Raw genomic sequence first — 16306 nt, forward strand, 5'->3', positions numbered from 1 at the left:
CTGTGACGTCTGTCTTTGAACAAAAAATATCATTGAATTACTAAAACAGTGTTTCTATTTTTTGGCCAAACCATGAATTTTATAGCGCTTACTAGAGAAATAAGCTAAAAATATACCTAGTTAATCTTAGCAAGGTATATATTTAGCTTATTTCTTGAGTTTTTGCTACTTTTTTCCTATTTTTTAAAATTATTTTTGTTAATCAGATCTGCTTCCGGTCATAACTGAAAATAGAGTACATCTTGAGAGTACTTCATTTATTCCATTTGATTTGGAAGTCTCAGTTTTCAATGTGAAAAGGCTATTTTTGCTTGCTTGGAGATGTATGACGTTACTATACCACCACTATAGATGCCTTCCAATAGCCTAACGGTTCAGCTATAAAAATTAGTATTCTCCCATGCGAACTGTACTGGGAATGAAAACATTTGTTGCTCTATTTACATTTACTTCGCTTTTTCGTCCGGTTCTCAGTTAGCGTCAAATATGATGAAACTACTTCGATGTATTTTACTTGTTAACTCAACTTTTACATAGTTTTATCACCATTTTTGAGGTGTTCAGAAAACTTATCGTGTCGTGCTTTTCATATCATTTCCTTTTAATTTATATTCTCAAATAGACTATTTGTGAATTAGATTAGATGAAATTGAAAGTATATTCTTTCTTTTGTTTTTTAAAAAAATTAAAAACCATTCTCAAAAGGATCCTTATTATCCCTATTAGATGAAATATGGTCACAATTGTAACTCAGTCTATACATTTTTTTTCAGGTTATGCAATGGATCCCAAGAGCATCCCACGTGTTCCTTAATAGTCTCGTTATTATTTCATTCTTCAAGTTTAACCCGTGACATCGATGCAATAACCGAAAAGCTTGATTCCATTTTATCTACTTATATTTTTGCGATTCAATGAGTCTCAACAGATGAAATGGGACGATGATAATTTGGAGGACGTGAAATTATTACTGGTCGACGATCAGAAGTCTAGCAATAAATCAACCTCATATCATAGCTCCGTCGATTTCAATAAATCTGACGATTCTCAACCTTTAATTTCAAATCAAGGTCAACATAACGGAGTTGTGAACGAACCGAGGCGGAGAAGTTACACCGGTAGCGTGTCGGCTAGCTTTGCCGATTTCTTTCGGTTCCCACGTGGTGACGACCAGATTCCAAACCCTGGTAGTCCAAGTCAAGGTGCCAACAGGGTATCGGATAGCGGGAATCGTATAGGTGCCAAAAATTTAGAATCTTCGCAATTGAATGGTTCAGGGAACACAAGTAGTTCAGATCAGTTTGTACCTCCTTGGAATCGTGGCGAGACATCGAAGTTTCTGACCGCGACTGGAGGTACCTGGAAACGTCTAGTATCTTCGGATAGAAGAGGCAAACATAGTAAATCTAAAATGTCGGAAAATTCATCTCCTTCGATGATGGATTCCAAATCAACGGTTAGCAGCTGTTTAAATTCGTCTGAGTTGTTCCCAATTAAGCTATTGTTAGCTTAATATCCCGTACAATCACAATAATTTGATGGGTTTTCATTTGTTGCTTAAGAATTCATACTCATCCATCAAATAAACAAATTTTAGCCGCGATAATATTTCATCAAATGAATTTAACCGAGAATTTACTTAGTTTTCAGGTTTTACTACTTACGGTTTTAGCCCAATGGATCTTCCCGTAAACAAAACTTAGAGTGGTCAAAGTTTGGCCTGGGTGAGAAAACCAGCACGCCATCATCTCAGAGACTCCTAGGCGGAAACAAGTCGCCCTCGACAACGGCACCAGATGAAAGTAGTCCCAACGTCAGCTCAGGAACATCTAATGTTAAAGTAATTTTTTTCGGTTATTTTTCTTAAGAGTCGATGAACGTAGTGCACACTCTGATATAGGTTGTGATAATCTTTTTTTTATTCGCTTTGTATTAGAAAAAGGCTTTAAATTTGTTCAAGCTCAAATTTACATTTTCGCGTTTTGACCTTTTATTTTTAAATTTCAGTTCATTTCCTTTGATTAAATAAGGAAAACTCAACTATCTTTTCCAACTGTCTGTTGGCTATATTTGGTCATTTGATAACTGAATTCTCATTTAATAAGTTAGTTGTTTCCTAGGAGTTGTTCCACGAGCAGGATGACCAGACGTACAGCAAGCCCTGGTGGAAAGCTAACTTCTTCATCACGGAGCCTGTGCTATTCGGAACGTGGGATGGAGTGTTCACGTCCACTATGATGAACATATTCGGAGTGATCGTCTTTCTCAGAACAGGTGAGAAGAAATTTGTTCTCAGTTTTTCTCATCTGTTCGTTTTGTCTTTAAAGGGATACTCGAATTTTTGCAGCATAAAAAAAGCGAACCATAGAACATAAAATCCTAAATAATTCTGAAAATTAATCATGCCTTACCGTGAGGTCCATTCTTGAAAAATGATAGCTTCTGTTTGATTTGTTAGCATTTATACGCACGGAATAAAGCATGTGAAACGAGTATGATATACTACGAAATCGGTTTTTCCCACCTAAGTCCCACATTTTTAAGAGTCGATGAACGTAGTTGAGGCTCTTATATAGGTCGCGATAATTGTTTTCTTTTAGTTTTTTCTTTTAAGAAAAAGTCTTAAAATATGTTCAGGCTCAAATTTGATTTTTCGCGGTTTGACTTCTGATTTTTTTAAAGTTCATTTCCTTTGATAAAAAGAAGGCAAACTCACTATCTAACTGCGAAAGTTGAAAAGGTCACCAAAAAAACGTGATCGACTTCTAGTTTCGAAAGTGGAAACTAGCTATCGAGTTTCCCAGCGAAATAAATTTTATCATATTGATCCAGTATTCCCAAATTTAGTTGAATTTATTACTACAGTGTCAATCATACATTCGTCTTGAAATTCAAAGAGGGTTAAGGCCATATATATTTTAGTTTAAATTTCGAAAGTTGCGATTTTTCAACTCGGTTTTTGTTTCTGTTTACTTGCTCTTAGTGTGCTCACTATCAAACAGTGAGAGGTAAAGTGCACAAAAACGTAATCAATTTCTAGTAATCGATTTGATTATCGAATTTCCCAGTCAAATGAAAATTTTATCTATTGATCCAGTTTTTTCAAATTGGGTTAATTTTATCACAGAAATGTCAATCATAAATTGTTCTAAAATGTCATGCATTTTTAAAGCAATTTTTTTCTTTGAAATTCAAAAGTTGAAATATTTTCAAAAAGATCATATTTTTCAAAGTTTTCGTATTTTTCTGTCTCTTGCGTTCATTGACTATTTTCCAACTGTCTTTTGGCTATTGTTTTAGAATCAACTTCTGTGTTCACTGGTATTTCAGTCTATGCATATAACCTAGCGCTGAAGTGCAATGGACGCTGAGGATGTTAATATAGGCTATCAAGGGTCACTGAACGAAATGCAGACTTATTTAGTGGTCGTTTTCGCTCTTTTCCGAGAAATGTTTGTTTTTCAGGCTCAAATTAGATTTTTCGAGGTTTGAATTTTGATCCATTCTCAAATTCAGCTCAAGAAAGAAAGAATTTATGTCTCCATAATCATATAAGTACAGATACAACAGTTATTTTTAAATTTTTTTAAGGATTTTTAAATAAACTATTGTACAAAATACCAGAATGAAGAGGATAGACTAAAGAGTGAGAGTCTACCCGAGCACATAATGAGTCTAAACGAACACACTGCCGAGAGTCTACCCGAATACATAATGATAACAAACAAAATTAATATAGAAAAAAAATAAAGAAATATTGTTTTTATAGTTTTTAAATAAATATACCAAGTTAATTCTTAAGAGAGGCAAACAGTGTTTGGTTGTCATTGGTTTTGCGCGATTACTTATCCCATTTAGTTTAACCCCAGCGATAAGGATAATCAATAGTAATTTTTAAGGAATGCAAATTACTTTCTTCAAAAACGAATTTGCAAATTGCACGAAAAATTTTGAATGAATTTTAGTTTCGAAATTGTTCTAAATTTAAGTTTTCCCAGACGAATGAAAAAGTTTACCAGCTGACCAAGTTTTTTTTCTAATTGGGTTAGTTTTATAGATGCACAGTCAAATTTTCTATTTAGTCAAAAAAGTTAAACATATATGCAATAGTTTTTTTTTTAATTAATGGGTTTTGAAAATTGCATAATTAGATGATGGAGCTTAGTACATTTCGTTCGGATAACGCGTACTAGTTGAATTAACCTGGCTCTGAAATCATTCAAAGTTGAGTTGAGGCAAGTTAAGTGGTCGGATCAATGCGTTTCTAGTCGAGAAAGATTTTTTAACATAGCATGTGGGAAAAAAATGGGCGAAAAAGTCTGAAAAACTTTTAACGTTTTCCGTTTAGATGCTTCTATCCAATCTTTTTAGTAAAAATTGAAATTGACTCTTAAAAGCACACAAACTTGATTTTACCTAGCGTTATTTGTAATTTTTTGTGTATTGTAGGTTGGATGGTGGCGAATGCGGGCGTGGGTCTGTCGTTTCTGATCATCCTGATAGCTGTGAGTGTGGCCACCATCACCCTCCTCTCCGCCGTGGGAGTGTGTGAGAGACTCCATCTAGACGCAGGCGGCATCTACTTCCTACTATCTCACATCCTAGGTACACTACACTACACTACACTACACTGTACTACAAACACAAAATACACTACATTGCATTTGAGTTATTCTGACCAACATCCTGTTTGAGTTAACTCTCTCTTCATTCAAAGCGTCCTTATTTGGTGCTGTTTTCTGGTAGCCATTTTAGACCAAACAATATACAATATAGATGTTCTTAAAAATCCAATAAATACCGAACCATAGATATGCATGAGCTTAAAAAACGCAAGGCCTTTGTCAAACTATTACTGAATTTGACCGAAAATAGATTTGCAGCTTAGAAAATGTGTGATATTTAGTTGTGTGATATTTAGTTGTGTCGGGAGAAATAGCAAAATGAATTTATCTGTTAAAAAAACGTGATCTCTTTCTTCTTTGCCCGTTTCAAAATTTGAGTTGATGTGTTGCAGGTGCCAAACTGGGTTCGACTATTGGTATAGTGTATGCATTCGCACAGGCAGTGGGCGTGGCTCTCTACTGCACTGGCTTCGCAGAGTCCATCGCCCTCTTTCTGGTCATCACGAACCAGTGGCTGATGAAACTAATCGCAATCGTCACTCTAGGTAAACAGATATGCCATATAATGACCCGAGTGAACGATCTTCTTCGTAAACAAACTCAGGGAGATGTTGTTCAGTTGGTTGAACACATTCTTTTTCATTCATTCGGATCTCAAGCATTTCGCTTGTTGATTTATTGTTTAATTTTGCTATTTAATTTTAGAGGGATGATAGTTCACTTCGTTAGTTTGGGGTGATGTTCATGAAGTCCGATATCATCGGTTTTGAAAGAAGAAATAGCTAGAACAAGATGATTCTTTGACATTTTGTTGGCTTTACACTTGCGAAATATTGTCGCAAATATTGGTGCCACTTATGGGGCACCTTTACAGCTTTTTCATAGCATGTGCTTCGACATTCGAATAGTACTAAGTTAACGCAGTTGATGCATTTTTAAGTATGACTTCTTAAAGCTTGTGTTTAATGTTTATGACAAAGCTTGTATATAAGTATCTTTTCTTTTTTTCCAACCTAAGTTGCAAATATTGTTGCGACGCAAATGTTGCGACAAAATGTGTTCATTTTGAAAGTTTAGTTTGATCAGTTTGAAAGTTCAGTACAGCCAATACTTAGGATATTAACACTGATGGATCAGTACAATTTCCGCCCTTCCCATCCCAAATTGATTTAGGGGGGGGGGGGGGAATATGGATTTTTCAGGAAATAACTTTTGAGTATACCTTAGATTTATAGAAAATTATGTTTATTTAGAGAAAATTGATTAAAATTATGTTTGTTTAGGTTATTAACAGCATTCAAATGCAATCCCACATCAAAAAATTGTGACAACTAATTTTATGTGCGTGTTTTTTCGAAATGCATATATTATACAGAATTAATTTTCAAATTTAATACGCGGCTTGGTGGGAAGTTCTACGGTTGGTCATTTAGGGGGAGATTTTAGTGAACTTTTTCGTATACTAACTAAAATGCGTCCGCTCTATAAATTGAGGCTTGTTAGTTGGCAAATTTCTTTTCTTCAAATTGACATGTACTGCTTATGCGTCATAATTAGCTTGCATGCCTTAGCAATTATGTGACTGATAATTGGCGTTCGTCACTTAAGAAAATTTGTAGACTCAAAGTTTTACTCGTTCAGTTTTTCCCAGTAGCTTTATCGACCATAATTTTGCTTGTGTATGCGAAGTGCAAGTTCGCCTCTGTGTGAAAGTTAGTGTGGATGTCTTCAGTTTGTTATATTCCAAATATTTATATGCTAAATTGAATCTATTTGTATTTGGTGCCACATCTGCTGAATCAAATTGACACGTTTTTAGTATATGTACCTGCTTCATTCGTGACTAGTGTTTGTCGGTTGTTAAGCTTGTTTGACTGAGTGGATAGTGCGTGAGACTCAAAATGTCTTCATTGCAGTAGGTCGCAGATTCGGATCCTACACGTGGCCCAGGCCGAGTTTTTTTTGCCAATTTGAGGCTTGTTTCTACTTTTTTTTATTTCACACGATAGAGCTGCTTTTTGGTCGTGTTCTCGCAAATTTTCGAGGTGCTGCTTGACCTCTGTATCTCTGCTCTATTTGTGGCTAGTGTTTGCAATTTGTAAAGCTCAGTGACTGCGTTGTAAGTGCGTGAGACTCGTATTCTCTCGGTCGTAGATCGAACCCGAGACACAGCCGAACTTTTACTAATTCGAAGCTTTTCTACTTTTTCCTATTGCACTTTATAGAGCTGCTTTTTGTCGTGTTCTCACTGGTGTTTGCGAAGTGCAGTTTAGCTTCTGTGTAAGCTTAAGTTTCAGAGATAGTGAAAATTCTATCCTCCGAATTTGGAAGGGAGTCTGAATAGTGCTTAGTGTTATCAAGCAAAGGCTTCGAGTACTTGGATTAGACAAGTGTTTCTGATGCATGGTCAACATATTCAAAGAATACGATTATGGACTTATTTGAAAAAGTAAACTTGAATGGTTAAATGCGCCGTGGAAAATGAAAGCCACGAGCAATAAATGATATCAACTATAGGTGTCATCCTTTGAATGAGAGTTCGGTTGATTAGAACCAGATTGATAATTTCTGAAAGAATTTTTGGAACTATTGGTTTTTAAAAACTTAATTTTAAAAAAGTTATATGAAAGAGATCTGCTTGAAGAAACGTTCAAGTGGGCAGCACTGACTATGGAAATAGTGGTTGCAATGTCAACTATTATTACCATCTTTATTGTTTTTCAGTCATTCTAATTGCAATCAACGTGGCAGGAGTGAAGTGGGTGGTGAAGGTGCAGTTGCTCCTTCTCCTCATCCTCGCAGTGTCCGCCATGGATTTCATCGTCGGCTCATTTCTATCCACAGATGAAGATGAAGGTCAATATCACCCGATATACACGGAATCGTTTTCTACATTTTTAAACATAATTACGAAACAACTGACATAACCGTTTTCAAACCATTCTAGTTGCTTAAGATAATATGCATCGTTTTTTAGGGTATCGTAAGTTTTTTTCACAACTCGGGGAGCTTTAGCTTTTACAACTTTAGTAATAAAACATCGCAAATTATCAATGAGTTTTTCTGGTGTTATTATTTTTTGGGCGCTCTGCAAGTAAGAAACAATCATTTTAGGAGTTGTGGGATATCACGTGGGGTTGCTGGGGGAGAACTTCAAGCCAGCTTTCGATGAGGACTACGGGTTCTTCACAGTATTTGGAGTGTTCTTCTCCACTGTGACGGGAGTGATGGCGGGCATTAACATGTCGGGCGATCTGAGAAACCCGAGCGAGAATATTCCCGACGGAACCTTCTCGGCTATAGGTTAGGAATGATTCAATGACCCTTTTGATTGGCTAAACATTTCTCATGGGTCTTGGCGGAGTTGATCCCGGATCTATTGTTTATAAGCTTTCTCAGTGAGCGATGTATTGCTTTTTCAAAATTCAACACAAAGCTTCAGAATTTAATAACTCAGTTTTAATTGTGTGAGTTGCTGCGTTTCAACTCAATGAAGTATCCTGATTTGCATCGAAGAGTATCAACTTGTTGGTGTAAATATGTCGGTATTTGTTGAATTATTAAAAAACTATTCTAGAAAAATGCTGTTAAAAGTTTTAAAATTTTCTTTTCGACCGCTTATTTCTTTTTTTTTGTTAATTTTGCCTCATAAACCGTGTTTCATAAAACTTGATGTTTTTGTGTTTTCAGGCGTTAGCACTTTTCTCTACTTGACACACGCTTTCATCCTCGGCTACACATGCTTGCGGGACTCCCTCCGAACCGACAGTCTCATCCAGGAAAAAGTGGCACTGATCGGTTTCGTTTGGGTAATGGGACTCTTCATCTCATCACTGTCGAGTTCCCTCGGAGGACTGTACGGAGCTCCTAGGATCCTCCAATGTATTACAGTAGAGAAGAACTTCCCGATTCTGTCATTCCTGGCGATGGGAAGGGGTCCCAACCGGGAACCCTTCTACGCGACCCTCTTCATAGGGCTGATCTCTCTTATTTTCATCCTAGTTGGCCAAATAAATTTTCTAGGAACTGTAGTCACTCTACCATTTTTGCTGACTTATGCGTATATCAACTTCGCATATTTCTCAATCGCAATGTCATACGACAAAATGATGAAGATCTCAAAATACAGGGATGGAGACGAGAAGTATCCAGGAGAAACAGCACCCTTATCGACACGTAGTGGTACACAGACGCCGACAGATATCCGGTCCAAAACCCCTCCCCCTTATCAACACGGGGGCAATGCTCACGACGCGCCACCTGCATACGGGTCTGTTTTGGACGGGGAGAAAAAGGACGACTCTTGTCCGGATTCGCCAGCAAAATACCTGAGCAATATTAGCCGGAAAAGTAATTTGGACGATGAATCGACTTATATATCAGCAACAGTAGATATGCCGCCTAGAAAGAAACACAAAAGGTGGTACATGTATCTGTGCAATAGATGGCTATCTCTATTCAACTGTGGAGTTTGTCTATTTCTGATGTTCTTAACCAACTGGCTTTTGGCTCTCATCATGATCACTATCACTCTCCTAATCTACGTGTACATCGGCCAAGCGAATCCAGGAGTGTATCCAGGGGTCTCAAATTTCCACTTTTTCCACTGGCTGCATTCAGTAGTAGCTTCTTGTTTCGGATTCAAAAGCAACAAAGATGAATACGACCAGATGGTCATTTCACCGCCAATGGAGAAGCCGGATTTTGCTACGAGTCAATTGACAGAGGAAAATGATGATTTCTCATCGAGGGGCAAGTATCACCAGTCGACCAAAATCAAAAACGAAACATCGGAATCTTTTGGACAGTATTGAAATTAGCCGATAGATTAACTGGCAGAAAGTGTTTATGCACGATGGGTTATTTTGGACATCGATGTAACTATTTTAGAATTGAGTCTAGAAAATCAGATCAACTGCATGACTTAGAATATTCATAGAAGTGAGTCTTTACAAATCAGATAAAAGCTGCCATTCTCTATTTTTCTGCATCCGAAATAATTGAATCGAGGGCTCTGCGTATCCGACAAAGTGACGTCACTAACAATACCGATTCTGCACTATCAGGGACAAATGAGCGTTGCTATTAAGATTTAATGTATATTTTGGTTATATTAAATGACTTGCAATAATTATAATAATCTTGATGCATGCTTTTAAAGATGCTTTGCCTTCCCATAAAATTGGTCACATCAATTTAAGATTTTTCAAAGCAAAATAGCCAAGATTTTGATGCTTTCAGTGTTTTGAACCAACTTTAAACTTAGAAGAAATTTCTTGGAATAACTCCATGCAATCATAAAGGGTAAATGTTGCTGTGGAACTTTTTGGCTTTTTGTTCATTGAATGATTAGTTAAATGATTATATCATGAAAAGTTGCTGAATGTGTGAACTACCTAACTGTGCTCGTCCGTTTGTATATAAATTTAGCAATTCGATGAAATGAGAATAAGTCTTCATCCAGTTATTTAAGATGTGAATTTTGGTGCTTTCTATTTGAAATTCTATTTAATTTGAAAATAGATTCAATTTATTTAGATATCCTCTAGCATGCTGATAGAAAATGTCAATCTGAGTTGTTGAGTTCAGACGATGTCATAACATTGAATGTTCCAAAGAAGGTTGCCATGATTTTTAGAAGAATAATAATCTCGAACAGTATTTTCACGACTCGATCGATCGTATAGCTTGTCTTGTATTTCGTAGTGTATCTGAATATAATAAGTATCAGCTGGATGTCATTTTAGATTGTCATCGATCTGAGATAACTTAAAGATATTTACGAAACCAAATATATAAATTAAGAAAACCATAACACACATCGATACAAAGTTCCTCTCCATTTCCAATGGTCGGAACAAAAAAGTAAATTTCACACTTGTATAAGAGATGTCTAAAACAACTTGTTAATTTTGATTAGAATGGGTTTGAGTAGAAATATATTACACGGGAAAAATTGTGTTATCACACGAATCTATATTTTTCTCATCCAAGTCGCATAAATTAGTGCTATTTTCTCACCGTATCTTTACTTTCTCTTTCTCTGCTAAAAAAAACAAGATGAGCTCAATGTTACAGCTCATTTTCCCCTCTTAAGTAATCTATTTTAACGTCCTAAGTCTCACCTCACCGCCTATGCTTTAGAGCGTTATCGATCTGAGTTGTTGTTAAAGATTTTAAGGTTATAGTTGGTAGCAAAATTTATTTATTAGAGAATAACCATTTAGGTGAGATATTAAAGATTCTAAATTTTTCTTTTTATCTTTTTTTGCCCAGTTCGTCTAAATTATTTTTTTTGCCCAGTTCGTCTAAATTGATTGCTAAAGTGGATTGAGTGTGGCCGTTTCTTCCTTCCATCAATTCGGCTAGGTCTTCATTTTCTTTACTCTGGACTTGATTAGTTATTAAACCATGAATGAAGTGGTCCCAATTATTGTTGGTGGGAAATGTTATGTCAATGTTTATAAGTCTCCTCGCCTAGTTTTACAAAGAGAAACGGAAAAGGAATAAAAGTAAAGTAGATGCAATAAAAATCACTGGTTTTTAACGAGTTTAGAATTTTTTGAGGTAATACTATGACAAGCTGAATATCAGCCCGGATTATTCGTAAACTCGAAAATAACCTGTCCATCGTCAACTCAACAAGTTGACGATGATGGTTTGCTAAAAGTTAGTTGACGACTCGCAGCAGCTGATTGCCTAAGCGAGAAAAAATTTTTTTAGATGGTCTTGCCGCCGAACACTCATTTCTCGGGAACTATGATTCACAATAGCCACCTTGTTCAACTGCACTGTGAACTGAATGTCATTGTTGCTCATACTCGACAGTTGTTCTGAATCATACGTTTCGAGTCGATGACGCGAGCAATGATAGGCAACTGCATAATTGCTTCAGGTTTCAGCAGATCAATGAGTCAGCTAACGTTAGATAAGTCTAGTGAGAGAGCCAATCCATCGCCACCATTCTCGTACGTTGGTATCGATTTAGCCGGACCAATCTACTACAAAGAAACCGATCAACTAGCAAAGTGTTACATTTGCTTTTCTACTACAGTAATCCTCATGGGTATTTCAACAGCCTTGGACGCTGAAGAATGCTTGAAGATTATCAGAAGGTTCATTGCTCGACGAGGTTTCCTAAAGCAGATTTTCACCGATAAGGAACAATTTTCATTGGATCACTAAACGAGCTAATTCAAGTGAAGAGACTCTTACAGGTCAAACACGAGATAAACAGCCTCCCTGATCATTTTTGAGACTAGGTATCAAAAGGAGTTCTATACCATTGTATGGAGTAGTATACATTGCTCCAAGTTTCAGAGGTCTATACAAAGCTGCTGTTAATTCAATGAAACTGCTATATCACAAGACAATAGGCAATGGAGGAAAAATTAAGTTAGATGAGATGTTACGGTCACAAAAGGAGGGGAGTAACAAGATAATAACTTAGAAAGTCTTAAGAATCTTGTACCTTTTTTGTTCGTTGTTTAATGTTCCACATGTCCTTGTTTGCTAACGAACAGTCTTCTCTGACAAACATTTTAAAGAGAATTTTGATTTTTTCTTTCATGGCTGTTTGTCAGGCTGACTGTTTTACGCGGTGTTAACTTGTTGTACTCTGGTTTCATGGAGTTCTTTGGGCTTGTTAAGTATTTAAGATTCTGTTGATTCAACAGCATTTCCGGTTTTTTTGTAATTCTATTCCCTCCTTAAGGCGAGGAAATCTGGCTGCTTTTTAATCAAGCTATCTTTGATGTCCAGTAGTTCTTCTGACTGGAATGCTTTCCTTCGCTTCTGCTTTGGGCACGGGGGTTGAACTGTAGTTTCCTTTGCTATTTTCAGGGGCGAGTATTTACTTGCTTGATAGTTTTCGTTTGCTCTCTTGTTAGTAAAATTCTCAACTCTCAAGTTGATTACTAGTTCAAACTGCTCTGTTGTAGTACTTAACATTTTGAAACAAACCACTTACTACATAAGAATAATATTCTTCTGTTTTAAACAATCAGAGTATGAAACATCATTATTAAAGATACGTTCTTAGATTTCAGGATACATTTCAACTATAAAAAACCCGAAGTCCCGAAGTGTTTGGAAATGAAAGTTAACATGTAGAAAAAATGAAAATTTGGGCAATATTTAACACCTTATCCTGATTAGCAGTCCATCTAGGGTCATCTACAGTTTTACCACGGATCTTTTTTTTTCGGGAGAAGTGATTAGAAAAAACTGTTGAGGGAGTGTCTTTAACCCTAACCAATACAAGCTTAATTACTCCAACAATTTTTTTAATGTGTATCGAAATTGTTGTGCCTTATGTTCAACTATATAAATTTTGAAAATATACTTAAATTAAGATAAATATATAGACAAAAGCAGGTTTTATGACGCTTTAGTAACCAGATCATTTCTTCTTCTTTGGAGTGAAATTGTAAAATACAGCTATGAATTAAGTTGAAATTTTTTTCTAACTTTCCTTCTTTAACTTAATTCATCACTTTCTTTCCTCCATTAACATAATTCATCACTTTATTTTACAATTTCACTCCAAAAAAGAGATGGTAAGGTTACTAAAGCTTCCTAAAACCTGCTTTTGTCTATACTTTTATCATAGCTTAAGTGTATTTTTAAAAAAAAATTAGTTGAACATTAAGCACCAATAAGGCCCAAATTTTCATTTTTCCTACTTTATAACTTTCATTTCTGAGAACGACTCGGAACTTCAAAACTTTTTCCTATGCTTTGCTTCTTTCAGACTAAAAAAGTATTCCCAAGGGTCAGAAAGACCGTAAGGGATGTGATGTATTGGGCGATTCGCTGTTGAAAAAGGGAGGCATTTTTTACATAGTTTGATACCTGAATGGCAATCAGCCAGGGGGCGCTAACTTGTCATTAAGCGAATTGGAGTGTTTCCTCGGTTCATACTTTTTCATTCGATTACATCAGCTGCAGGGGAGTAATGGGAGTAAGGTCGGGTTGAATTATGGACCTGGCAAATAGGGCAAAGGTTTATTCGTATTAGGAGAAATGAGCTAGTAATTACTCCTGGTAATCTATACAGATGAAGTGGGGGTATGATGGGGTTCCTTTTTTGCTGCTTTTTAACTTTGTTTTTCTTGATAGCAAATTTGACATTCTTGAGTTAAGTTACGAACCGGCGCTTGGTGAGAATATGGCAATAATATGGTAATGATAAGTGAAATTTGTATTAAGAAATAACTGAGATATACCTTGGTAGAGAAATAAAAGTGAGGTATCCATGACTTTTTTGGAAAAACAAAATTCATCAAGTTTTTCGATGAAAGGGTTTTGTAATTGATATCAACGTGATTTTCGAAGGCATTATTAATCCTGAGATAGTAGGAAATGTTATTTTGGATGGTGATCTTTTTGGCATGAAAACCAGGACCATAAGTTTGACAAAACATATCGAGTCAAGGTGGATGTAAATTCGATTTGTGGGAGCTTCGTAGTCATCGACATCAATTGGGATGTTATATTCCAGAACTAATACTAAATACATCACCAGAAAAAGAGTTTTTATTAACTAAGATAGTCGATGTTGTTTCGTTTAAAGTTTTTTTTGGTCCATAATTTAATGAAATTTACTGTTTGGTAAAAAAAAAATTGGGCACATATCTGCTTATCATATACGGCAAATGTTATGCAAGGGATTTTAAGTATAATACTTCACCGTTACGTTTGTCTTGCAAATGTTACAGAGGTCGTGTTCTGTTTGATTTAATATTTGAATAATTTGCCTACCTAATGGGCACGGAATCTTCTCAAATGGTGTTTGTGCTGTTACTTCTTAAGAGTTTTAAAAGAAATTCACACAAATTAAATTGGTAGGTTTGGAAGAAACATTTGGAAGGAATTTTTTCACTTTGCTACTACTTTTCAATCAGATGGTGCGTTATGTTGCCAATTTTAGCTATTGGATTTGATCTAGATCACAACGAACTTTTTTTTAAAATCTCGATGTATGCTGAGGGTGAGATGCCAATTTTTGTTTGTAGGTTTAATTATAATTTTTGAAGCGCATCGTTGTATAAATCTTCAAAATAAATCAAGAAAATTGGCTTAAAAATCAGTTATTTGTAATAGGACTTCTATTTTATTATCAGGTGATCACATTCAATATTTGTTGGGCATGATTCAGGGTGATCGACTATAGACAAAGAAAGGCCAAAACCTTGAAGTAGAATACATATTTAGTTCTTCATAAAATCCAGGTTCGATAAATTGAACATGCACTATCATAATTACTTCTAGATGTGGTTTTAACTCGAAAGTTTTTATCTAATGTTAGCAACATGACTGGCTGGTCGTTTAGATTGAACTTTTTTGGCAAAAATATGTTATTGTCAAAAATGCGTGGTTCTTTAGAACTCTGCGTCTATATCAAAAGCAAGAAAGTGACATAATTCTGTAAACTTTGGATGATTCAAGGGACTGTGATAGTACTGAGTTTATTTTACGTACAAGTGTTTAGCGCCTTGTCAAATTTTAACTCTTTTGGCTCTTTTTCCTGGGATTTCGACTCGCTCATCTTCATTTAGAAAGTTAACCCATTCTACAAAATACGAGAAATTGGTGATCAATTTGCTAAATGATCATTTTGCAATTTTCCGGACCAGTTTGCGAAATTATGATCTCATTCGTCTCCTATCGTTGAAGAGTTCTGTCCCTTTTGCTATAAATTGGGCTGGTTCATAAAAGTTCAGAATAGAAAACAGGAAGTGGCTTTGAATAAAATGGCAACCTTTTCTATGTTTTATCATGAATTTATAAAAGTGTGACAGTCTCGAAGCAAAGTCTATCCTTTACTTGTTGCGGCTAATATTTTTGTAAAATTCGGTTCGAAGTCGAAATTTAATTGAAATCGTTATTCGTAAATAGAATTTGGTGTAATTAATTTATCAAAAAAGAGAATATCAGCCAATGTATTGTATATTTATGAAGCATTGAACAAATAATTTTGAATCTTAAATATTAACTGTAAAGTTAATTTTAGCATGTCAATTAAATCTATGTTGCAGAACTTTCATTATTGAGTGATGACCTCTAGATAATGGAACGGGTTTTTGAGTGAAAGAGCCCAGGTGAGGGAAAGAGCCCACATAATCATGAATTGTGGTGAGTTCTAAGACGATTTATGCACAAGGGAAAGGACCAACATACGAGCTGTTCAGATCTTCACGGAGAACAGCTGTTGTGCCCCTGCTTCAGAACTACATGCAATTTTAAAAGTTTTTTCTAAAAATGTGAACTAATGAAATCATGTTATCGCCTTAATTTTGATGGTTTCAGTGGCATGTTTGAGTAAACAGACATGGTAATCATTAGGCAAAAACTTCTTCTATTTTGGTCAGGCAAAAATTGGATTCCATTTTCATAAGTTGTTGAATTCGCTTGTCTAGTTAGTTTTCGGTCGAGTTTTTTCTTTGAGTATACTTGAGTATATTTGGATTTGTTTTTATCTTTTCTAGAAGAATGCAATTTAACCCTGCTAGATATTCTTTTTTTCAGATTGATCTGTAAAATCGGTTTGAGTCACGGCGAAATTCAAGAAGGCGCCAAACGCTGCAGTAAAATTATTATATATCTTAATCGGTCATCACAATCAGGATACATAATAATTTATTAATAATTAGTTCTATATATTATTATTGTAATAAGTT

At 35.6% G+C, this 16306-nt stretch overlaps 1 protein-coding gene across 1 annotated transcript; it reads left to right on the forward strand.

Annotated features, from left to right (window-relative positions):
- The first annotated feature begins 209 nt into the window (after positions 1–209).
- On the forward strand, positions 210–10276 carry LOC134853864 (solute carrier family 12 member 8-like). The gene is made up of 8 exons (XM_063869812.1): positions 210–1456; positions 1673–1840; positions 2121–2274; positions 4450–4605; positions 5018–5170; positions 7350–7481; positions 7740–7928; positions 8316–10276. Exons 1-8 carry the CDS (start codon positions 929–931, stop codon positions 9437–9439), a joined length of 2604 nt encoding a protein of 867 aa, XP_063725882.1. The 5' UTR covers positions 210–928; the 3' UTR covers positions 9440–10276.
- Positions 10277–16306: the final 6030 nt, after the last annotated feature.

This window comes from Symsagittifera roscoffensis, chromosome 9 (genome assembly GCF_963678635.1).
Source record: "Symsagittifera roscoffensis chromosome 9, txSymRosc1.1, whole genome shotgun sequence".
Taxonomy (NCBI): Eukaryota; Metazoa; Xenacoelomorpha; order Acoela; family Convolutidae; genus Symsagittifera; species Symsagittifera roscoffensis.